The 25,481-nt window shown below is 41.2% G+C and overlaps 1 protein-coding gene across 5 annotated transcripts in view; it reads left to right on the forward strand.

The window, feature by feature from the left end:
• robo3 (roundabout, axon guidance receptor, homolog 3) overlaps nucleotides 1-19,954 on the forward strand; it is a 121,176-nt gene extending 101,222 nt beyond the window's left edge. For 4 of the 5 annotated variants that reach the window (XM_079651636.1, XM_079651639.1, XM_079651638.1 and 1 more), the window contains 15 exons: nucleotides 72-193; nucleotides 983-1,199; nucleotides 1,700-1,824; nucleotides 4,352-4,535; nucleotides 5,365-5,604; nucleotides 7,013-7,052; nucleotides 7,208-7,347; nucleotides 8,167-8,445; nucleotides 8,932-9,079; nucleotides 9,550-9,765; nucleotides 10,646-10,842; nucleotides 11,374-11,481; nucleotides 13,248-13,406; nucleotides 14,379-14,521; nucleotides 19,183-19,954. In XM_079651636.1, coding sequence (XP_079507762.1) covers nucleotides 72-193; nucleotides 983-1,199; nucleotides 1,700-1,824; nucleotides 4,352-4,535; nucleotides 5,365-5,604; nucleotides 7,013-7,052; nucleotides 7,208-7,347; nucleotides 8,167-8,445; nucleotides 8,932-9,079; nucleotides 9,550-9,765; nucleotides 10,646-10,842; nucleotides 11,374-11,481; nucleotides 13,248-13,406; nucleotides 14,379-14,521; nucleotides 19,183-19,194 — 2,330 coding nt within the window. In that variant the 3' untranslated portion in view covers nucleotides 19,195-19,954. The remainder of the gene's footprint in view (nucleotides 1-71; nucleotides 194-982; nucleotides 1,200-1,699; nucleotides 1,825-4,351; nucleotides 4,536-5,364; nucleotides 5,605-7,012; nucleotides 7,053-7,207; nucleotides 7,348-8,166; nucleotides 8,446-8,931; nucleotides 9,080-9,549; nucleotides 9,766-10,645; nucleotides 10,843-11,373; nucleotides 11,482-13,247; nucleotides 13,407-14,378; nucleotides 14,522-19,182) is intronic. The other variant, XM_079651637.1, reaches the window with a different exon arrangement.
• Nucleotides 19,955-25,481: the final 5,527 nt, after the last annotated feature.

A 25,481-nucleotide genomic window follows, 5' to 3' on the forward strand; every position in this document is an offset into this window, starting at 1 on the left:
CTGCACTCTCAGGTAGAACATGACTCACAAAGGGAACTGTAGCAGAGGAGTGAACATGAGTGTTTCCACAGATGTGAGTCCCACGGGGCAGGGCGTGGACCACAGGCAGGTGCAGAGGGAGCTGGGGGAGGTGGCCGTCCAGCTGCAGGAGCCCGAGACCCTGACACCGTCCTCCATCAGAGTGTCCTGGACCGTGAGTGGCGCTTTGTTTTATTTTAAGGAAGGACGCTTGGGAGGTTCAGAATGGACACATTTTACCCATTTCTCCTGTTGAGGATTATATTTGACATATGCCCAGACCTTTCACCTAGTTTATCACTTTCTACTCTCCTCGACTCTCCGTGCAGAGCACGCATGGGAGTGCCACTTTGTCTCCTTATTATTGCTTGTTGTACACTGAGAGAGGTTTTAGGTTAGTGGAACGCATAATTAAGTTGAATCTAATATTTTGTAACTTAATATTTTTGCTTTCAACTAACCTAATAGAGTTATGTGAAATCAGACATAATACATTTCATTAAAGTCAGTGTTTCCGTCCTTTCATTGTGGGTCAGGCATAGTTTGATACGGGATATTTGCTGGCTCTAGGGACATCTAAGATAAGATATACTTTATTGATCCCAAATTAGAATGTTTTTTTAAGTAGTCCATCTTATCGGAGAATTGTCTACACTTTGGAAAATATTCTCTTAGCTAGGAGCCAGAGTGCTTTGATTGTTATGTCTATTCCTGCTGACATTTATTTCGAACTAGCTAAATACATGAGGCTGGGTGAGAGATCTTCAGAGTTGGTTGGGCATGAGCGTTTTCACTTCGCTGCTGCAAATGTTTTTGTCGTCTCTCCGGCCGTAACTTCCAATAAACCTTCAGTGTCTGCCATCAGGTAGAGCTCTCCTTTTGTTTCCAGTCCATGCTCCAGATGTTTCCTAAACGTCTCCTTCCTTTTATCTTTCTCTAATGTCCCCCTCTGTCCACTCCTCAGGTGGACCGTCAGTCTCAGTACGTGCAGGGCTACCGGCTCTTCTTCCGGCCCAGCGGGGGGTCCTGGCTCCTGCAGGATATCAACTCCCCCTCTGAACGCAGCACCACTCTCACCAACCTGCTCAAAGGAACCGAGCACGAGATAAAGATCCGTCCATATTTCGATGACTTCCAGGGAAAGGACAGTCGGACGTTACTGGTTCGAACCACAGAAGAAGGTGATACATCTTGTGGCTTCTGAAAGAGATGCACAGAAAGCCTCTTTAAATGAACTAAGGTTGACTTCTTTGACATTGCGGGGCCTTGGAATCGGACGTTTATTAGCCTGTCTGACACCACATTAATCTCAGTAATGTTATCTCACTTGGCGGTTAATTTTATATCCTCCGCACTTCTGGGTTCATTTATATTGATTCTTTTTTCATTCAATTCGCCCTCCACACACTGCTATTTCTGCAGCCTGAGGTTTTTTATCAGGGTTATATGAGCTGATACAAACTCAAGATTAAAAACACGGGAGCACATATTTTACGCTATCAGCACTTTGGATCGACCCGAGAAGCTTAGTCTGGGGAAAATAAACTATCATTAACTTTTTTAAGAAGTAATTCATTTCCCTATCTGATACAGCTCTTTCATGTTTCTTGTCTTGTGTTTTACATGTCCTCCCTTTATCCACTGTCATGTGTGTACTCACTCCAAATTCTGCCTCTCACAGTCCCCAGTGCCCCACCGAGATCTGTTACCGTGGTGACGGTGAAGCTAAGCAACAGCTCCAACATCAGCGTCTCCTGGGAGCCCCCCCCCAGCGAGATGCAGAATGGTATCATCCAGGAGTACAGGGTAAATACCTCTGCCCGGTCCGCTGTCACTTTGTCTTATCTGCACGAAACAAGCACCACCACCTAAGAATACATAAATACACAGCACAAAGCTGCGAGAACACATTGAACACGCAGAGAAAACACTGCTTAAGGATAGGGGACGTGTCACCATACTTGGATAGGGCTCAACATGTTGGAAAGTTCCATTTTAACCACAAAACTCAATAAGCACATTACTTACATTACAGTTTTTCTCGATTGCTAACACACATTTTTTTATTATTTGCTCAGTTTCTCAGAACACTAAACACAATTCACAAAACCACACACCCAAAGTGAAAAACACCTAATTTCTCCTGCTAAATGAAGAAATGCCCTCAAAACTACATACACACTTACCAAATACAAACTTTAGCACCAAACATAACACACTTCATTCTTAATACTAGATGGTTTTACCACCCAACTACACACTGCTGAGCACTTTCATCTTTTATGGGCTATGCTCTGTACATAGAGGTTTCTGCAGAGAAAGATTGCTTGAGTATACAGAAATACAGTAAATGAAGAAATACAAATTAGTTGTTGGAAAAAATCCTATTTTATTCAAAGATAACATTGTGCAACATGCATCTCAGCACATAGTTACTCTGCTTCGGATCTCTCTAAGTGAGATGACATTGTTTGCCAAAACCAAGTTTGTAACTGCTGCTTCCTGTGCCTCATTGAAAATCCTTAGCCTTCCACCTACACCTCTTTGTTTCTCAGTCCTTCAGATAAACAACAAAGATATAGTGGTTGGTCAGTGTCTGTGTTGCATAACAGTAAATTGTGCAGGATTTTTGTACAGTTATAGTATACAACATGCTAACAATTCAGTTACAGTAATGAAGTAAATACGTTTCACACAACAGATATAAGCACTGATATATCATGAATTATGCAGAGCTAAACACTGGTAACTAGACTGTTTTCAAGTCTAAGTGTCCGGATTACAGAGGCAACAGTTCATCGGTTTAGATTAGGCTGAACCCTCTGTCCAGCCTCTCATCGACAAACCATGGTTGATAACATTTCATTTAATTAGAGAGTATTCTTCTTTGTCCATGTCCTCTCCCTCCAGCTCTACCTCTACCTCTCATTCTTCCTTCTCTCACTCTCACTCTCACCCCACCTCTTCCTCCTCCTCTCACTCTCAGCCCAGCTCTTCCTCTTCCTCTTGCTCTTGCTTCCATGTTGGCTTCCATTGTTGCTGTAAGAAAGTACTCACCTGTGGTCTTTTTATAGTGCTAACATCCTGATTGATGAGCCAACAATTATGCCATCAGGTGTTTGGTCAGGTGGAACGTGTTTCTTGATCATTGGTCCATGTGTGAGGCATTTTGAATATCATTTTTTTGAAACCTGCTAACACGTGACTTTATGTCAGATTCCTGTGTCTTACGTGGAGAAACGTGTGCAGTGGTTTGCAAAAAGTGCCATGTTGATTTGCAAATTGTGTGAAAAGCTGAAAACGTGTTTAGAGATTTGGAGATTTGAGCCGTTGTTTTGCTCTTTGAGTGTCAGTTAAAATAATTGTGCTTCATGTATAATTTTAGTGTGTTAGCAATCGAGAAAAACTGTAAGGCAATGTTTTGTAATACATTTAGTCTTAAATGTTATGGTTTTATATGCAAATTATGTTATTATATATTATTATATTAAATTATTTTAAATGCAACTATAAAAAATGTTTAAAAAATGTAAATGTTATATGACTCAAATATATGATAAATATATGAAAAATGCCCTATCTTAAAACCTTCAGAAAAGTGTTAGTTGTTTTGAGGAATCAGCCTTTACAGATGTGTATTGTAAAATTCCATAAAAGTTAAAAGAATGTCAGATTAATAGTTTAACATTAACTAATATACATTACTATTAAAGTTCAATGAAAGACAATTATCGTTTGAAGTCTTATGAAGTTGTATTTGAAAATATGCAAATAACACATTTTATAATGCACTTAAATGAAACACCTAAATGTGTTCTTTTGAAGTTTTTTTATATTTTTATATTTATTTGAATATAAGCAGTAAGACAAAAACTGTTACCCGCTTGAATTGCCCAGTACAGAAAGATTCATGTGTCATCCTGAAGTGTCTCGCCTTAATGTTCACATTTTAAGAATAAGAGGATTTATTCAATTAAATTCAAACTACTCACAAATAATGGAGCTGGGGGTTATTAGACAGTCACCTGAGAATTCTGTCTCTAGATGACCTTAATATTTAGTTCATTCTCGCTCCATGCAGGGCAACAGAAATCCTGAGGCTGTGTTTAAGACTTCAGAACTCACTGGTTAGTGGTCAGGTTCAATCTCTACTGTACATCCAACACAGTGAATATCTGAGAGCACAGCATACTGATGAAATATTGCAGCATTGTTAGTGATTTCATCAGGGAATAAATGCAAATACACTTTCAGCTTGATCTCATACACTAATACATTTAAAAGAGAATTGAGCAGAACAAATATATCCCGGCCATCTCCCTGTGTCCCTCAGGTTTGGTGTGTGGGCAGCGGCGGAGACAACCAGACGCAGTACTACATCAACCGGACGGTGGACGGGGACACTCTGTCCACGGCGCTGAGGGGCCTGGTGCCCGGCGTGCTCTACCAGCTGGAGGTCGCGGCGGTGACCAGCGCCGGGGTGGGGGCCCGCAGCCAGCCACTGTCCGTGCTCATCAGTGAGTCCACCACACCAACAGCTGCAGGAATAACAGTTTCATATCTCAACAACTTTCGGAGGGATTGTCATGACATTCTGTACTCACAATCAATGTCCCCAGAGGATGAATCCTGAGGGTTTCGGAATCAGAAATCATTTCATTTTCCCCCACAGCAGGGAAATGTACATTGTTACAGTAAAGGGACAGAGCAGATAAAAGACAACAATAAAAACAGTAGTCTAACATTTTAATTAACGAGGCAATCATACTTTAATAAAATCAGATAAAGACATAGCCATGGTATAAATACAAAAAATAGCAATATTTTATTTTATTTTAGGTGTGTTGGTTTTATTATGTATGAATTTTGATATGTATCTGTCAATGTGTCTTTGCATACATTTTAAAGGCACTATATCAATCAAATGTATTACGTACACAGCTACGTAGGGCCTCTGTTATCATGTGCTACTCTGATATAGAAGGAACATTCAGTATTTTCCCAACAACATCATATTTGAACATGCTAACACTCTACACAAAGGTCATCAATAAAGTTAATCGTAAACCTGCTAAATGTTAATAATGTTGAAGTTTGCATTTAGTTTCTGTGCCCAAGTAACAAACTCTCTGGTTTGTATCATATTATATAATGTCTCTACGGCTCTAGGCTCAATCATATACAATAGGTTTATACAATAGATTGATGTTTAACTTTATGCAGTAGGTTTTTATTGGTTTGGTTAAAAGACATTGAAGCACAACAGATCAACAAAGAAGATGATGTATGATCTGTAGTTCCCCTTAGTTGAGTTGATCTGATTTGTCGTCTCGTTTCTTCCCCCAGAGCTGCCAGCTGAAGCGCCCTCTGCTCCAGGCGGGGGGGGCCCCAGCGACGGCAGCGAGGAGAGCAGCGTGAGTCTGGCGGAGCAGATCACCGACGTGGTGAAGCAGCCGGCTTTCATCGCGGGCATCGGGGGGGCCTGCTGGGTTATCCTCATGGGCTTCAGCGTCTGGATCTACTGCCGCCGCAAGAAGAGGAAGGAGCTGAGCCACTACACCGCCTCCTTCAACTACACCCCCGCAGGTCAGGGCCCACATGGTGGAGGACACAGTGATGATTGTGGAAGCACTCAGATCGCAGCCCAAAGCTTTTCATACACTGAAAACACTGTAATGTTGACTCTAATTAAATGTCAACAGATTGAACTGTATTAGGTTAATTGAACCAATAATATTAACTTTGAACAAAATATATAAGGTTCAACTTATTTATATTGCTTTCAACTAACATAATACATTTAATTAAAGTAATCTTTTCAGTGTTTTTATTCTTTTAAGGCGAAATAATTATATTTCTTTTTTTTAAAGGGAAAATAAACATTTAAATTGGAATGCATATGGGTCATTCCAGAATTGGAGGACATTTCATGTCCCCCATATAAAAAATCTAATAATCCATGCCCAAAATGCTAAAACATGCACTTGTTGTGTTAAACATACTTGTCTTGAGACACAATGTGTATAAAATTGTAGAAAAAGTGGTTTCAAAATATTATTTAAATTATCAAATAGCTCTCGAACATCCCCTAAAATGGCATTTTTCTCTTGTTCCCGCTTCTTGGTGACCAACTTGCATGTCAAATATAACATTTCAAATAGGGATTTTATTTACTTTTTTTTGTATTATTCTATTGATATATGTCTCTTGTAATGGTAAAATCTATTTGTTAAATCATAAACATATTTTAAATAACAGTAATTTTGCACAGAAGGTGTGTCCCTCAACATGCGTTCAACCCTGTTACCCAAACCTTTTTAGATTGGCACAGGAAGTGAAAAAACTGTAAATCAGATGACACAGTGGAAGTGACATCAGCAAGCCATGTGCTAGTGCCATGGGTAGATCAAAACTAAGTCCTCTCTTTTATTTTTCATATTTTTACAATCTTTTCAGTCGTAAAAGAGTGTGGCACTCTGACCCACTCAACCCTGTTACTGATATTACCAGAATAAAGCATATTAATTTCAAAGTTATCTTTCTTGCATTAGATATCCAAGTTTGTCATTGCCTTGGAAAGTAGCATTACATGCTACATCTAGCAATAATTCCTGAGGTTAAAGGCTCAAATTAGCATTGATTTTCAACCCTGTTACTTTCAACCCTGTTACTATAATTAGAGTAACAGGGGTAATTCTTCATTGGAAAATATACATTTGATGCCAAGCTGGGCAAATCACTTTTTTTGATGGTTTATTATCTGTTTTTCCTAAATACATAAAAAAAATTATAAAATAAAAGGTTCATTTTTCAAAAATGTTGGTGTCTAAATTGTCCTCCAATTCTGGAATGACCCATATTTGCACATTTCTGTGATAGTGGGAACAGCTGATCTTGAGAATAAGCATTGTGTTTTGTAACAATAACACACACTGTAAGCAAAGGAGGCCACAAAGCTGCTTCTCATCACTCTCTTCCTCTCTGTCTCCTGCAGTTGGTTTTCCTCATGTAGAGGGAGCAGGACTCAATGGAAGGTAATCGAATAGCATCCTACAGTCCATTTATATCCTGCCATCTCTCTGTATTCTCTTTGAATTCACAGTAATAACTGGACTGATATTGTAGATATTTCTCACTGTCAGTGACTGTTGTACTGTGACCCCCACACTAACGGAAGTCTCCTCTGCAGGCCGGGGGTTCTCGGGGGGAGCATGGGAAACTACCCGTGGCTGGCCGACTCCTGGCCCGCCACCAACCTGGTGCACAGCGGGAAGGAAGATGTCACCTGCTGCACCGCCAACCACGACACCGCCGAGAGATACTACAACGGTAGGAACAAACTATTCAGTACATGCCTGTGTTCAATTTAATTAATGTATTAACAGAAAATGTAAAAATACAACTAGAGTCATGAGACATATTGAAGATATGTGAACTGGGACACACTTATAAGCTGTCCAGAGCTGTAGCATAAGGGACTCAGACACAAAACCTATTCAAAATATATATTATATATATATTACTAACATAGAAAAAAACATCTATTACTAATACAATATTCTAAGACTAATCCAACCCTAGATACTAAATGGTCCCAAAACCAAAACAAATCAGTCTAAATAATTAAAATAGTTAAGATATATATATATATATATATATATATAAAAACGGACACATTCCAAGGGACAATAGAGATACAAAATGCATTTCAGAATAAATTATCCTTTTTTGCTTTCAAGCTTTGACATATTTTGAACTTTTTGGCACTTGACTCTTTATCTTTTATTGGACATTTTACTTTAATTATTTTGTTTATATATCTTATATGATATTATATTGCACATTATTGCTACTTATATTATATAATACATTATATTTTATGTATATTTTCAGAAGAGGGAACTACTGTCACAAAAACACTTTTCTCCCTGTATCATTATACTTTATTAATAATAATTCTGATTCAGATTAATAACAACTGCTGCCTTGACCTCTTTATAAAGAAATAATAATATAATATAATTGTATATTGTTATAAATTGAGTAGCTGTTGCGGCAGCTTTTCATAAGTAAGTTTTGAGTATGGCGATAAGTAGAGTTATTAAAGAACTCTGTGCCTAATGTAACCCCCCCCCCCCCTCCCTGCAGAAGCGGGTATCTCCAACTACCTGAACCAGACGGAGAAGTACAGCATGGGGGGCTCCACTGAGGGCCCAATCTACAGCACCATCGACGCCACCAACGAGGAGATGCACGGCTTCACCTACGCCCAGCACACCTCCCCCACCCCCTACGCCTCCACCTCCATCACGCCTTGCCCCACCCACACCCAGGGGTCCCACAACAGCAAGCAGCAGGAGGAGGGACACTGGATCCCCCAGCCCGGGCTCTCTGGGGCCCAGTATGCCCAGCCGGACCGCTGCACTGGTGAGGACCACATTCTGCCAACGCACCCCCGCTTTATTAAGACGGACTAGCTTCGAATAATATCTATGTGGGATACTATATATTTTTTGATACACCATGAATGTTGGGGAAATATTCTCCTAGGCCCATAACTTTGACCCATTTTATCAGTTTGTTCTGCCCTCACTGAGCACAGGCCTGCAACCTTGGGCTGCTTTCAAGGTTTTGTCTCCCTTTTCCTGCCTGTTGGCGTCAGCTGATAGAGGTGTTATGGTTCTATAACACAGCACATGTCTTTGTCAATTTTCCGGCCAAAGCTCCAAATAAACCATCAGTGTTTGCCATCAAAGTTCCTGTTCTCCCCGAGTCTCTCTTAGTCCTGTCTCCATTGCACAAAGACTCTTGCTCTCACTCTTTGTCTGAATGAGCTTAGACATATTTCTACAGTGACGTCACCACGACAACGTTTCCTCTTCATATAACTCACTGTGTGTCTCTGTGTTATAGGTAAGCCCAAACAGAAGGTGATGGGTAAGGCTGTGAAGACCCCGTCTCTGACCTGGATGGAAGCGTTGCCCCCGCCCCCCCCCATCGGAGAGCTGGAACAGTGTGAGCCGGACGATCAGCCCCCGGAGCACGAGGACATGGACATAGGGTGAGTCAGCTTCCCTTCACACATCTTTATAAATTAGTATTACACTGCTGCACCATCTTTTACACTCACTGTCACCTATAACAGGCACATTAGGTATCGACCCCCTCCCCCCCTCGCTGCCTCTGGCTGTAACAACTCAATTACCTGGGCCTGGGTCAATAGCGTTAGTGATTAAACTGTTTTCGCCACCTCTGAAACACAATTTGCTGTGTTCCTCTTTCCATTCCCTCTCTGCAGACTCAGAGCACACATATTGTCCTGTAGCTCAGAGCAGAATCCCCCCCGAGTAAGAGCTGAGCCCCCTGAGGTTTAGCCAACGGCAAGACCCCCTAACTGAGCGGATGCTGAGAGAACAGAGTTAATGTTTGATCGCCTCAGAGTGGGTTAGGGTTGTCAAATGAGACTTTTTTTTTTTCTGAGAACACTGTCTGACTATCATCCAGCTGTAACACTCCTCTCTATGGCTGTAGGTCGGATGAAGAGTGGTGCCCCCCCCTGCCAGAGAGGACCTATCTGATGGAGGGCTGCGAGGACGGACCCTCACCCCTACACAGGAACACCGCCTCCTCTCCAGCCACCTCCTACAGTCACCAGTCCACCGCCACGCTCACCCCTTCGCCTCACGAGGAGCCCCGGGGCCCCCATGACCCCCCACACCTCAGCCAAGCAGACCAGCAGCTGTCACGGTATGTGAGGAGGCTCTCCAACCATGTGTTGACGTAGAAATCCAAAGTCACTCATTACCCTGAACTCTTCAAAACTCATTGGCTATAAAGTACCGTGGTGTTCAGTGTAATGGTCATTGAGATGCAACACGTGAATACAGTTATTGTGAGGTTCAGATCAACCTGTAGACATGGAGAAATAATTCCATTACAGTAGATTATCCATGAATTTACAGCTCGCCCTGTCCTATTTTGTTCTATTTTTACATATATTACACATTTAAAGTAAGTGTATTCCCCTTAAAATAAAAACCTCAATATTACTGTTATAAATTAATAATTAAACTCACAAACCATACAATTCTTAATGTTATGCCTTAATTTAACTCGCCAATACACCCTTAATCTGTTTGAGCAGTAGGGTTAGGTTTCAAAGTGGCTGCTGTTTTATTAACACTGCTATTTATTATTTACAAATGCTAGGTTCCATATTCTCATTTCAATAATGCATGTGTACACTGTAGCTGCACTGTAGCTGCACTGTAGCTGCACAGTCATGTTCTCATATTCAGGAAAAACTATTGTAATTTATTTATTTGTTTTATTGTTAACCATAGTGGTCATTTTCCATTGTAAGCCAAATATTAAATCCTTTGGCCAAATGTTAACAATATATATTTTTGATTCATGTAGAATTTGAGTTTCCAGCAAAAGAACACTTAACACTAACCTATAAACGACTAACTAATGAATCCCTAACTACGATGTGCTGACTCATAACAGAAACAGGGAACCAAACGGGATGAAAAGCACACACAGTTTCTATACCCCTGCTCTGTCTGACCCAGAGATGGTTCTGGTTCTGGGTCTCCTCTCCTCTCACGCTGCCTCTCCTCCACAGCAGAAGGTTGGCCTGTGGTCCGGTGCCAGTTCCCCAGGCCGCCAGCCCTCTGCCCCCCCCCTCCATCCCCAGCCTCTCCGGCCAGCAGCATCACGGCTCATCGGCGGCTGGCATGCTGCAGTGCCAGAGCTCCGCCCCCCGCGGTCCACACAGCCAGGGGCCCACGCTCAACCCAGACAGCGGCAGCACTACACCGGGTAAGGAGACAAGCCTGGAAAAACACACACATCAGAAAACAAGATAATAAAAGCTGAACATGCATGTGCTCTTTCACCCTGTGCTGACTCACTGTTTGTATTTTGAATCAAAAACCTTTATTTGTCTCACAGAGGGTACATTTACATTGTTACAGCGAAAAAATAAAGAGCTACAAATTGTTTAAAGATAAAAATTGAAATAACATAAATAACAATTAAAAAAAAAACACATCCAGTACAGTATTTCAAAATATAGTTTAGCATGTATTAAATAGTGTGATGGCAGCAAAGTGATAGTATTAAACGTGGAAGTATATATTCCACAATTATTTACAGATTTATTACAGAAGTTGAGTTGTCTAACTAAGCCAGTAATACTAATAACAATTACGAAGCAGTATATATATATATAATAATATTGCACAACAGGGGTGTTATAGAATATGGAGTATGCAGTGAATACATCAATCCCTCATGTCTATACTGTATATGTATAATAAACTCTAATTGATCTCCCCTCTCCTCATACAGTGCACAGTCGCTCCTCCCCAGCAGAAACGTGCACTCCCCCCAACCAAAAATCCAGAGTGAAGAAAAAGGTGTCCAAGAGTCCAGCTTACAGAAGAGATGCGCAAGGAGGTGAGTGGGCTTGGGTCTGGGTTTAAATATCTTCTCTCCAGTCAGAGGAACAATACCAGCTACATTTCTGTTGTCTCTAATATGGTAAGAGTTACATTACATTTCATTTAGCTGACGCTTTTAACCAAAGCGACTTACAATAAATCTATTCGACCAACAAGATACAAACTTGAAGAAAACTGAATTATTATATAATCATTCCACCATTTTGGAGCCAGGATAGCAAACCCACGTGTTTTTGCTGATGGGAACTTGGGTCCCCCTCGCAGTGCGGGTGCAGTGAGCTGTTTGGCTGATGCAGAGCGGAGTGCACGGTTTAACCATGTCCTGGATGTAGGAAGGGCCAGATCCATTCGCAGCATGGTACACAAGTACTAGTGTCTTGAAGTGGATTCTAGCAGTTACCGGAAGCCAGTGAAGGGAGCGGAGGAGCGGCGTGGTGTGGGAGAATTTAGGAAGGTTGAAGACCAGACGAGCCGCTGCATTCTGGATGAGCTGCAGAGGTCGGATGGCACATGCAGGTAGACCAGCCAGGAGGGAGTTGCAGTAGTCTAGGCGTGAGATGACGAGAGCCTGGACCAGAACCTGCGTCGCTTTCTGGGTCAGCTGGGGACGTATCCTCCTGATGTTGTAAAGCGTGTATCTGCAGCAGCGGGTTGTAGCAGCGATGTTTGCAGTGAAGGACAGTTTGTTATCTAGGGTCACACCTAGATTCCTTGCAGTCTGAGTCGAGGAAACAACAGAGATGCCGATGTTGATTGTTAGGTCAAGAGTGGGACAATCTTTTCCCGGAAGGAAAAGCAGTTCAGTCTTGTCAAGGTTGAGCTTGAGGTGATGAGCAGACATCCACTGAGAGATGTCTGTTAGGCAAGCAGAGACGACTTGGGTCTCTGAGCGGGGAAAGGACAGAATTAGTTGGGTGTTGTCAGTGGTATGAAAAACCATGCGGGCTAATGACTGATCCGAGCGAGTTTGTGTCCAAGGAGAAGAGGAGGGGACCGAGAAAAGAGCCCTGAGGGACCCCTGTAGTTAATTGACAAGGGTCGGACTCTGACCCTCCCCAAGTTACCCTGTAGGTGCGGTCTTTGAGGTATGAGGTGAGGAGAGAAAGTGCAGAGCCTGAAACTCCCAAGTTCTTGGAGAGTGCGAAGGAGGATCTGATGGTTCACCGTGTCGAATGCAGCAGACAGGTCCAGAAGGATGATGACAGAGGAGAGGGAGGCTGCTTTAGCAGTGTGCAGTTCCTCAGAGACAGCAAGGAGAGCAGTTTCTGTTGAGTGACCTGCCTTGAAACCAGACTGGTGCGGATCCAGAAGGTTGTTCTGATGGAGATAACAGGAGAGTTGTTTAAAGACAGTGCGTTCAAGTGTTTTAGACAGGAGAGACAGGCCTGTAGTTTATAACATCAGACGGGTTGAGAGTGGGTTTCTTTAGGAGAGGGTTTACTCTTGCCTCCTTGAGACTGTTTGGAAAGTGACCAGAAGTTAGAGAAGTGTTGATGAGATGGGTGAGAAACGGTAGAATATCAGGAGCGATAGTCTGAGTTATTGAACAAACAGCGTTCAGGATAATACTTTCGTAACACATCAGAAGTCCTCACAATATGCAGATGTAAAGGAAAACATGACTGCTACTCTCTGCTTTGTACTCAATTATACAGAGAAAAACAGAAATCAAAAACAAAGTGCTTTTATTTCTTATGAATACAAAGTAATTATGCCACAGGAAGCTGACTCTAAATTAAGCATGTTTTTCCTTTTGTTTAGACCTGCCCCCACCTCCAGAGCCTCCCCCAGGGGGGGAGAGGTTGCAGGGTCTGCAGGGGAGCATGGAGGCCAGCAACGCAGTGAACGTGGCCTTGTCCTCCCTGGAGAGGAGCGAGTACAGCAGCCAGAGGAAGGGCTCGGCTCACAGACACATCGAAAGTAAGACAAAGGGTTCCACTCAGTTCAGGCTGTCAGAGGCTAACCCAGCACACAGAGCTCATGATCCTCCTGGAATATTACACAAAAGATAACACTTGAAAATAAACTGTGTACACTACTTTGGCGCCGCCCTGAGTGGCTGCCTGTTTGCGCAGCTCTTCAATCTGTGTGAATCTGTGCTGTCCTGTTTTTCACGCTTACCCTGTTGTTGCTTGTACAACTGAATTTCCCCACGGGGATTAATAAAGGTCCATCTTATCTTACACGCTCTCATGTCCTACTGCTGAAGTACTCTTCAAGTGTCCAACAGTTATGAAAATGGGACACATGGACGTGTGTACATGACTTATTGTCAGATCATACATTTCAGGGTCCGAATCAAAGTCAGGTTTATTGACAATAGGTTTACACATGGAACTTACTTTGGTGTACAATAGTGGGTATACTTTATAAACACAGTAAACAAATTAGGTTTTCAGAAAGAGGCATATATAAGAGGATCTTATAAAAACTGACAGAAAGCAAAATAAATATTGCTTCTTTTTCCGTTGTTTGATTATGTGCATATTCCAAAAGGTCTGGACAGCTGATGCCAAAATATAAAATGCCCTTAAACGTTACTTGCCAGGGCTGCATTTACAAATGCATAAAATAAACAAGTTTAAACAAATGTTTACAAAAACATTATAAATATACAAAAAAATACCACAAAAGAAGTACAACAAAACATTTTCTTAAGGATTTGTCAAGTGTATAAAATGCAGCTATAAAATGACATGAAAACACAAGCCTTTCTAAAAAATCCTGCAACATGATGCTGCTGTACTGACTGTATTCAAATGATACAATACAAAGACCTAGACTCAAGACAAAAAACTTAAAACCACGGAACAAAAAAAGAAAGACAAATAAAGAATGCCCTCACAGTTAACTACATGTCCTCTCTGTCCTGACCCTCCCCCCCTCCCCCAGATGAGGACCTGCTGCCCTACAGCAGTAAGGTTCTCCACCTCTCCAGGAGCCAGATGTCCAGTAACTGCTCGACCACAGGAAGCTCCTCGTCCAGAGGCTCCACGGGCTCCAGAGGGCCCCCCTCAGCCAGGAAATACACCGAGGTAACATACAGCACTACTAAACATTCTATAATTCCACTGCGGACTCATGCGGGGGAAAATGTTCTCTTTTCATCTCCAGTTGTTTTAATAATTGATGCTTTAAGATATTCATGAGGACGGAACAAAGACTGTTCCTGCCATGGAGAGGTGCATGTGGTTTAGTTTTATCTACATACCATTACTTGTGCTCCATAAAACACACATAGATTGTGCAGGTGTATGAAAGAGCTTTTAGATTCCCTTGTTGCCCACACACACTCACACACTCACACACACTCACACACCAACATGCTCCCAGGCTCATAAATCTACTCAGAGTATGCTTAACAGTCAGAAACAATGTTAAGTGTGCACGCCCACCTCCTCCCTCTGGAGTGCACTTCTGAGGCCGTGCTGCGCAGGGGGAGCGCTCCATAAATGCCCCCCCGCAGGCTCCCTGGCGACGCGCTGGTGTTTTCACCGCAGAACAAGCTGTGCCAGCCGAATGGAACGCTCCCCGGGGGTTTCATGCTGCTGAGGCAAAGCTTACACATAGTGACTCTCAACATTACTGTGGAGAGACGCAGGTAGCTGAGAGAGAGTTAAAGATGTGTTATCACTTTAAACCAAATGTTATGGATTTATAACCATAGAGTTAGAAACTTGCCACAAATACAGCAAGGTCAGCAAGGTAGACCAGGAAGTCAACTGGAGCTACAATTGTGTTTACCACCAGCCAAACACACTCTCCTTTTTAAGCTGTAAAATGTGCCATTACTAGGCCGCCATACTGTAAACTGGCAAGAACAAGTGAGTGAACCCTTTGGAACAACCTGCATTGATGTATACATGTGTTTACAATATGGTCTGATCTTAACCTAAATTGCAATAATCTACAAACACAATCAGGTTTAATTTATAGCACACAAATGATTGTTTTGTTCTTATCCATTTTGAAACATTGTTCAAACATTCACAGTGTAGCTTTGAAAAAGTATGTGAACCCCTAGACTTTCACAAAAACGTGTTGAGTTAGCAAGCATTGTTTTAATCAGTGAAACAAGATTAGAAGTGTTGTTCCAGCTTTTTACGTATAATAATCACTCAGATATTTTGAGTATGCTATACACAAGAAGCATCTGCTGATGTGAACCTTGCCAAGGGTTCACATACATTTCCTTGCCACTGATGTTGTTGGTAGAGCTGGCGGTCAGGTTAGAAACAAACCTGCGACCATTTGCCCAAGTTATCCCCTCTATGTCCCCCTTTCAACACTATTACTTTAATAAAGGATTCACCATCCATCCCTCTGCCTTACCTGCATCCACCTGTAGGATCCGGGAAACATTTATTTCATCATCTCTCCTGAATGTTCTGCAATCTGATGAAGCCGGAGCCTAAGCACCAAACTCAAACTATCATATGATAGTTTGAGTTTGGATTGTATTAGTATATTGCTTTATCCAGTCTGTCCATGCCATGCAGAGCAACTCTGGAATAAATGTCTTGCCCCAGGATACATCGACTGCAGGGTCTGGGATCAAACCACAACCCTCCGAGGTAGTATACTATACTATGTATATACTATATGGGGTGGCATTGAAATCACTATTATATGAACATAAAAATACATCTCACTATAAAATAAGGGGTTATTTAAGGCACCTACAACACACCTCTACATTATTTGGGATTAAGTGGTGGAATAGATCAAATAATATTCAGTACATCTAACAATTTTTTTCGTATTCCCACAGGCAAAGTATCAACGAAGCTTACATTATACAAATGACTGTTTAGCTTATGGTGATCAGCAGCCCTATGAGCTCATTCTCTCAGTGTATCATCAGGAATACAGAGACACACACACATCATTTAAATAAGAGTTTTTAAATTAACCCTGTAAGGCCCCCGGTCGTAATTTTACAACATTACTTTAAGCTATCCTAAAAAAGTCAGTAAATGTTTTGTTTTTTTAAAAGACTAGATTTACATAGTCAAAAGGTCCTTTTGTTTAGCCTCACAATGCTATTGGGTAGCAAATGTGTTTATAGGTCCTGCCCTCTGGCCATACACGCCAGGGATTTTGGGCCCCATGAAAATATATCACATTGGGCCCCACCCCCAGGCCCAGGCCACGCCAACCAAGCTCAATTGCTGTAACCACACCTCCAGAACCCAACCGACTAATTTATGCTTTAAATAACTCTACCTGTACAGGCTTGAATCTATCTTGTAGTCCAATACTAACTGCACAGTATTTACTGACACTGAGCTGTGAAAATATAACACTTATGGGGGGACAGGGCTGCTGAGCCTAGAGATGGATCTGTTGTTCCTGGCAGAAGGGGGAGGGACAACTGATTTAGTATGAATAGCTGCTAAAAATGTACCTGCATTTACTAAATGTCAGCTAAAAGAGCAGTGAAATTAAAAACCTGTATAGATATTAACAGTACTTAATGTCAGCTTACTAAAAAAAAAAAACATAACAATTATTATTTACAATGGACTATGCTTAGCTAAAAGACACATTTCCACCACTCATAGACCACACCCACCTTTTCTTTGAAATGCTATGCTGCTGTTAAGAAACAGTTCAAACGTTAATTGTCCGACTGAACTGCTTTAGTAAGTAGTAAGTGACCCATTATAATTTAATTTGAGAGATAATGTCATTCAGTGTTCAAGAGGAGCGGATTTTGCAGCTTTGATGCTGTCTGTCAGGGCTGTAGCCTGAGGGGTCAGGGGTCAGCCCCCCCCCTCACCTCAACACACATCTGACACAGGAATGTAGCAAAGCAACTCATAAAAGTGACACACACACACACACAAGTGCTCATTCACTTTCTCTCAACACATACACTGAGCCCCCTTGTATCTCGTGCCTCTCAGGTCCCCCCCCCCCCGCCTGTGGGGTGGTAAGGAACACCTCACGCCCCTCACTGACCCCCACCGGGCTTTTCACGCCTTGCCGGGGACATGAAAGCTTTCCAATAAAGTTTGGGGTGTTTCGACAGGAAGTCTGTCAGGTTACCCCCCCATCCTGTGGGGCTGCTGACTGCTATCTCTGACCTTTGACCCTAAGAGGATAGGCAGGCAGTTGTTGCTGTTCTCGTGTTTTACATCAGCTCCACACAAGGACATGTGAACAAAGAGCGTGTCACATCTGGACTCTGTGGCTTCAGATGAGACGGATCCTGGGCAACACAAGAGGACAATGTCCCCAAAGTCTGTCGTTCAGAACTCTTCATCATGAGCACTGATCCCCTCTGATAATTCAAGTGTTTAAATGAGAAGACTAGAATAGGACTTAAAGAGCTCAGGACATGGTGCGTTCACAAACTCCCCGGAAGGTTCCATTCTCGCGACGGGAAGTTGTTCTTGAAACTTTGGTGTGTCCCTGTCGTTCATCTTATTTTTTCTGGGAGACAAACAACCAGAGAAGAGAACATTACCTCTCAACTAAATCAAACTAAACTAGCACACACAGCACTTCCTGTTTCTGTCCTCCTCTCCCTCTTCTCACAGGATATATTCCTCTCTTCTGGCTGAAATGACACTTTCCCGTTTTCTGTCTCCATAACCTTCTTTTGACTTTTTATTTATGTTGTTTGGCATGTGCTTACATAAGGAAAGGATGACAGTCACCAAAGATGAAAGCATATGCATGAAACGTGCAGTCTTTGCTAGATTTGTAAGTTATGTGTGTAGCAGCTAGATCACTCAAAGTGTCTCTCCTGAAAGTGACTCTGCTACATTAATGATGAGGCAGGAGCTGCAGGCTGTTAACTGCACAACTGGGTGTTCACAGCGAATGATTCAAAGTATAAAACATTTCATTGGTTGGTTTGCAGTATTCACATTTATTGAGTCATGTATATTTAATACAGCACTGTATTACATGGTTCAGCATCCTCAGGAAGAAAGCCAAAGTTAAAAAGTGCTTAACAGCATTGACATGCTCTTAAGTGCTGCTCTGAGAAACATGTACAAATCATTATTAGGAACAGGCCCCAGACAGAGAATAGATTGATGTCTACCTGACTACACAGCCATCCGACTCATTCTTACAAAACTGACTTGTGATATAAAACCAAGGTCAAGATGATTCTTCTGAATTCATACAAAGAGAAAGCAGCAGTGCAATAAAAATTCCGTACACGGTATCCAACCAAATTTATCATTTTAACATGATTAAATAGCTCCAATCTGTAGACTTTTTTTCTTAAAAAGGACATATTGTGCTAATTGTTAGGTGTATATCAGTATGTAGTGTCTCTACTGGGACTTTAACTTTCAAAAAGCTCTTTATTGTCCTCATTGCAGAAGCACCTCTTTTCACCCTCTGTCTGAAACCAGAGCCCAGTCTGCCCTGATTGGTTAGCTGGCCGGCTCTGTTGTGATTGGTCAACCACTTAGAGATGACCCGCCCTATCACGTATCTTGTAGCCTATCACGTAAAATGTTTGCTAGCCAATAGAAGCGCAAGTGTTACATAGTGATGTCATTATGTTACAGAAGTAAACTTTGCAGACCATTTAATGCACTGAAACCTATAGAACACTACAGGGAAGGGAAAACCACAAAAAGCAGAACAGGGCCTTTTTTTCAGTCCATTACACGGTTACATAAACTGAAATATGTGAAATAATGTTGATATATCCCTTTTTTCTCCCCAGGAGATGAGATAAGGACCCAGGTAGTATCGGTGTACCTTCGATGCCCCCCCCCCCCCCCCCGCCTGAAGACAGCGAGGACAGCTTAGTGTTTCAGGATCCAGACTCTGAGTCCCTGTGTGAAAGAAAGCTACCATTTTTGGCATTACATCGAATATTTATGAGCAATTGAGTTCTTTCCTCTCCCTTCATTTGTAAATACCTGTCTGTACTGTTTGGGCTCTGGATACAGGGAAAGAGACGTATATTGTATTTATGAGGATGAAAAAACATGTAGAAAGTCTGTTGTTATAAATAAGCTCATGTCTTCTTGAATGTGCCAACCTTTTTGTCAAAATGTATACCTTTGGGAAAAGCATAAACTACTGTTGCACTCTCTTGTTGTGATGGCAAAACAACAGAACATATGAAGCACAAAGTGTTTGCTGTAGAGAAGGGCGATTGGAAAAACCAAAACGAGCGGGGCCAGCTTCCGGAGGCCGGGACCCCCGCACCCATGTGTCCGCTAAGAATGTCAAACTTTTCTATGTTTCCTTTGGTTTCTTCTGCTGCAGAGCGACCGGCAGACACAAGCTTTATAAAAGTTTGATTGTACCCCCCCGCTCCTCTCTCGCCCCTCACCTTGTGCGTCTGAGGGACTGTTTGCTGCAGTTGTGAGAAAACATTTGCATATAATCTGTCGAAAACAAACATAAACATTTCTGTGGACTAACTTTTTGTACTATTGTTGTTTTGTAAATGTACAATAAAGAATAATGCTGATCTCATTCCTGAAGCAGCTCTCGGAGAAGATGCTTTTTAAGACGAGGTGTCTGTGTTTATCTGTCATCTGTTCCCGCCATTACTTTCTTTTTATCTGGCATGGTTGCCATGACAACATTAGATCAAGCACAACACTGGAGACACATGAGCGGTTTGGCATTTCATACTAGAAGTCATTTTGACTTCCTCCACACCTCATGCTACATCAAATATAGTACCATGAGGGAAATGGATGAAAAACATTAGTGGTCAAACATTCAATAGGCTCACATTTGAACACCTTATTATTTAAATCAGCACCCTCATAAACCCTAACCCTCATACCATTGTTGGTTGCTGGTGCTCTTCTGTCTATAAACATGAGAAGCAGCTAATGAAATCCAAATGCACACAATTTCAAGGCTGCAGTTATTCTGCAATAAAATACATTCAAAATTCAGTTAAAGATGAAGTGAATATTCCCTCATATATCCCCCCTGCACACGTTTCCTCCATGAGCTGCATTGTTAGGGGAACTGGTACAATGCCTATTCATCACATGTGAGAAGTTGACCAGGTGTCCTACATTGTGTGGGACTGCACTACATTTTCATCATTTGTTAATGCATTTGTCCTGCGTCCCACAAATGAAGATGATGTCCTGCATTTGATTGACAGTTGAACTTTTTTTAAACGTGTTTTTTACCCAATGGCTGTTTAGAAAGCAAGAGGGGGCTATCCGGTGTAAGATGTCAATCAATCAACAAAGTCTGAAATGAATTAGCTCGTGGGTGTAGCGGGCGGAGGGCGATTCCCAGAGATTATTGTGACATTTGTCAGAGGTTTTTCATATCATGCATACAATTTGAATCAACACTACTGCGCATGTGAGACTCACAGGAAATGCCTGGCAAGACAAATGTTGAGCTATAAATGATCCTTAACCAAAAGAGATTAGCAAACAGATCATACATGTTAGCAGTCTGTGGTAAACTAGTTCAAGTCCTTTCTTCAGACTCAGAGATTACATAAAATATAATTTGGATTATTGTTTGTTGGATAAAAAATATATATAAAAATATACCTTTTATAGTCCTTGCATAGTTTGTGCAAACAGATCAACCTATATTGTTATTATTCATATTTATAAGATAATAGTTGCAATAGAAATGTTTTTTTTATGGGTTGGATGGACATTATATTGAAATCTAAACTACATCTTAGTATCAAAGTAACACATTGTTCTGCACAGACACACTGTTTGTCCTTCATGTGGCTTGTAAATGTAATGTATGTAATTCATATACACACAGGTGCATTGACACTGGCTGGTGAGCAGACCTGAGCATTATTAACTGTCATCCGACCGCTAAAGGGCATACATACCTTGATGTCACATGAGTCACAGAGGTGTCAGAAAGGTCACATATACACCAAGAGTGCAGGTGTGAGTATGTAAGGCATGCATACATCCCCATAGAGAGGCGAAGTCCCTCCCCTTCCGGGAGCCTCCATGGGACCCCGGAAGCGGAAAATTATACATTGAAGTCAATGGAGAGAGAAAAGTTATCTTTTGATCCCGTTTGAATTGTGCCACGAATGACACATATGATGTTTGTCAATCTTAAACAATCATTTCCATGTAAAACAAGTCACAGTTTGTCGTAAAACTGTTGAAATATAAGACAATGAAAAATACGCAACTAGAAAGACTACAAATCCCAAATGCATTCTGGGTCGCGTAAGTGATGTCATAGGCGATAATGCTCCAAGACTGGTTGTGACTCGCAAAGCAAAGAGGAAGAAGAAGACTGATTTATTCCCTCCAATAAATATAAGAGATTGCTCCAATAAATTCACTTTTACAAGATGCCTGTGTGCTTTGTACCAGGTTGTAATCACAAAAGAGATCATACCACTTGCTCGTTCTATCGCTTCCCGTCTTATGAAAGGACCAGGACCAAACATATCAGGTAATATACATGTTTTGCATGGAACATAGTCAAGTTAGCTACCTAGCTAGTAGCGAGCATGTTAGTTAGCATTACATTACATTACTTAGCCTTGTCATTTGTATTAGCCTTAACATGAAGTAAACCAAAATGTTAAATAGTAAGAGTAGTCATGATGGTAAGTATTTTGTGAAACATTTGAAGAGTAGCCTATCGCCCCCTCCACCAAGTGCTAAGGGGGCGGGAGGTAGGCTAACGCCACATTAGCATATTTTCTACTTAATGCCATCTGCACAAATGGTTAACATTGAACATTAAAAGATCAGGCAGTTCAGGGAGAGTCGAAGGAAGGAAGGCAGGCAGCTTTGCATGACATTCTTCTGGACGTGTTTCATTGTGATGATAGTGAGAGTGAGTCAATCTGTTTGTTGGAAAGACAGTAGTTGAGTGATTACTGAGAGAAAATTATTAAAATAGATAATTATTCAGTGTTGTTTCTTTAAAGTGTTGTTAGTGACCTTTTTCTCTTTTATTTTCTTTACCTCACCTGTAACTGCTGAGACCCTGAGGAACATGCACACTGGACTGACCTGTTCTGGCAACCTGATTTCCACTGTACGTAATAGTATTTGGTTATGGTATATTATTTATATACATCAAAGGCACAATGCACCCCCCAGAGACACATGTATTGAGTGTGATATTTTGCATTGGTCATGTGAAATCATCTTTACACACTAGAAAACTGTAGGAGCGGCAACTTGTTTTCAAATTGAATTTTTAATATCCGATAATAAAGTTGATCTGTTTTCTTTATTCTTCTCTCTTCCCAGCTCCATCCATCACCATTCTCTGTTCCTGCAGGTCCTGCTTGCTAATCAATATTCATATTTTTTTACACAATTACAAATAAAGTCAATGTATTGTATGACATGAAGTTTTGCTTCATTCTGAGTCAATAATAAATTCATTCTGCCTTCAACTGCAAAATTATTGTGGACTGCACCGACATCCATGTAGCTGCCCCCCCCCCCCCCCCAGTAAGATGAACCAAGCAAAGTTGACACTCAACATACAGCTGTGCTCTTAAGTTTACATGAAGAATTTGTGAAATATTGGTAATAACAGGTTTAAATGATTATTAGTAATTAATTATATAATTGTCTCATTGTAGATGAGCAGACAGGGAGCCAGACAAGAAAAGCAGAATATGCAGCTGCCATTTTCCACATGGAAAAGAGAAAGGGCCAAGTGTATTTGAGTGGACAAAAGAGAAATCCCAAATACGTAAAATAAAATTATACAATTTACAGATATGTATACAAATATATATATATATATATCCTATATAAACCATGTATAATTATGGTGTATGATGTAGAAGGAAGTGCGGTAGATAACAAGTAAATATAGAGTTACATACAGATCTATGTTACAGCAAAAGATGGAATAACTAAGAAGCACGCAGTATAATAATAATTACACGCAACAATTAAATAACTGCTCAGCATCTCCACCACAATCCCAATCTGCTGGGTCCTGTTTTCCTCCCCTCTGCATAACACCCCATCACACATACGAAACACAACACAGAGTCCGAGGGTGTTAAGAGTATGTTTATTTAAATGTCCTCCTCTCTACTGGCCAACACAGGGAGCATATGCTGGGTGTAGAATTGTTCCAGGAGGAGGAGATTTCCATGCCATGCAGGGTCTTTGGGGTTGGGGATGATGATCGCCTCCTTCGTGGTCCACAGTAGCAGAGACTCCGGTCTCTGATGTGCAGCTGTTATATAATATACAATACATTTTTGAAAAACATTTGATCAACAAAAAAGGATTTGGTCAGGATCTAGAGTCAGTGTGTAGTTTATTAATTAATCAATGCTCTCTACATTAGGAAAACACATACCAGTGTACCAGAGGGAGTCACACACAGCTGTGCCTAGATAACCAAACAAATTGACAACAGGGATGCAAACTCATCAGGTATGAAAAAGGTGACAAGGATCCGACCCCACAGAATATCGGCTTTAAAATGAGGAATAACAGAGGATTTTAGCAGTCAGAACAACTAAAGCAGCAGTGTTAATAATAACAGAAACGCCATAGAGTCACATCTAATAGAAATATATAAAAAACATTTATTTTAATTGTGTAGCAGTCAGTTTATAATTTTGCCAGCACTGTTGAGCCTTTTGAAAATGTATTTTCATGCCTCTGTGCAAGGCTTAGTCTTTCTATCTTTATAGCCACTGGTGTAAAGTAACTAAGTTCATAAACTCAACAAGTACTATAATTGGGCACAATTTTGAGATACTTCTACTTTACTTAAGTATTTCAATGTTTTGCTACTTTGTACTTCTACTCCACTACAGTTCAGAGGTACATGCTGTACTTTTACTCCACTCCATGTATTTAATCCCTTTAGTTACTTTACAGATGTGGATGAATGATGTGAAATATAATCAAGTGTTAAATCAGACTTTAGTTCCACCTGGAGTAAATCCAAAAGCTACCCTGCTGTATACAAAGTCATTCAAACTAGCTGCACCTTTACCAGCCTTGATAACACTTTAATGATCAATCATTATAAAACATATCATATATATTATTCTGAAATGGACCAATCTGCAAAATGACTACTTTTACTGTCGCTACTTTCACTATATTTTAATAATAATACTTTTCTACTTTTACTTGACGAACATTTGGAATGCAGGACTTTTACTGTAACAGAGTATTCCTACACTCTGGTACTTCTACTTTTACTCAAGTACAAGATCTGAGTACTTCTACTTTTACTCAAGTAGCCTACACGATCTGAGTAGGCTACTTCTACTTTTACTCAAGTACAAGAACTGAGTAATTATACTTTTAATCAAGTACAAGATATATACTTATACAACCTCTGTTTATAGCCTATGAAAAAAACGATTAGAAAACGAAGGCTAAAGCTAACGTTAGCAGATAGTGACAATGTATGCTAGTTAGCTAGCTCAACGATAATATTGCGACGGGGGAAAAAAACTTTTCAGTGCACATCACGCTCTGCCGCTCCGACAGGGAGCTCTACTCTGAACACCTGAACGGCCCGTTCTAACAGCTGTTCACCAGCGGTCCAGTCTGTGCCACAGTGACTCCGGACGCACAGTTAATATTAACGAACAAAGGTAATGTAGCTGCTGAAGGAAGACCATCATCGCCGAGCAGCAGAGGCTTATTATACATCATGAGCAGAGCCGACAGGCAGGAAGACTCGAGCACACAGCTCACGCTTCATTATAATATATGAAAAAAGCTCGCGGCCGCACATTAATCCGGGTCCCAGACCCCCTCCCATACCCCAAAATATCTTTATTGCAGATCTACATGAATCACACAAACGATCTATTTTGGATTCAAAACGGAGAATTTAGCCGAAAGGTGACAAGTTTGCATCCCTGGACAAGATAACCAAAATCCTTGAATCTACACACAGCAAATGAAGTCAAATGACACAACGAGATGTAAAAAGGAGATCACACATATAGTCGATATAAAACTGGCCGCTTCAATCTGAAGAGCAACTAAAACAAAACACGGGAGTGTATCTTGTTCTTGTGAACAC

Source organism: Notothenia rossii (assembly GCF_949606895.1).
Source record: "Notothenia rossii genome assembly, chromosome: 9".
Classification (NCBI taxonomy): domain Eukaryota; kingdom Metazoa; phylum Chordata; class Actinopteri; order Perciformes; family Nototheniidae; genus Notothenia; species Notothenia rossii.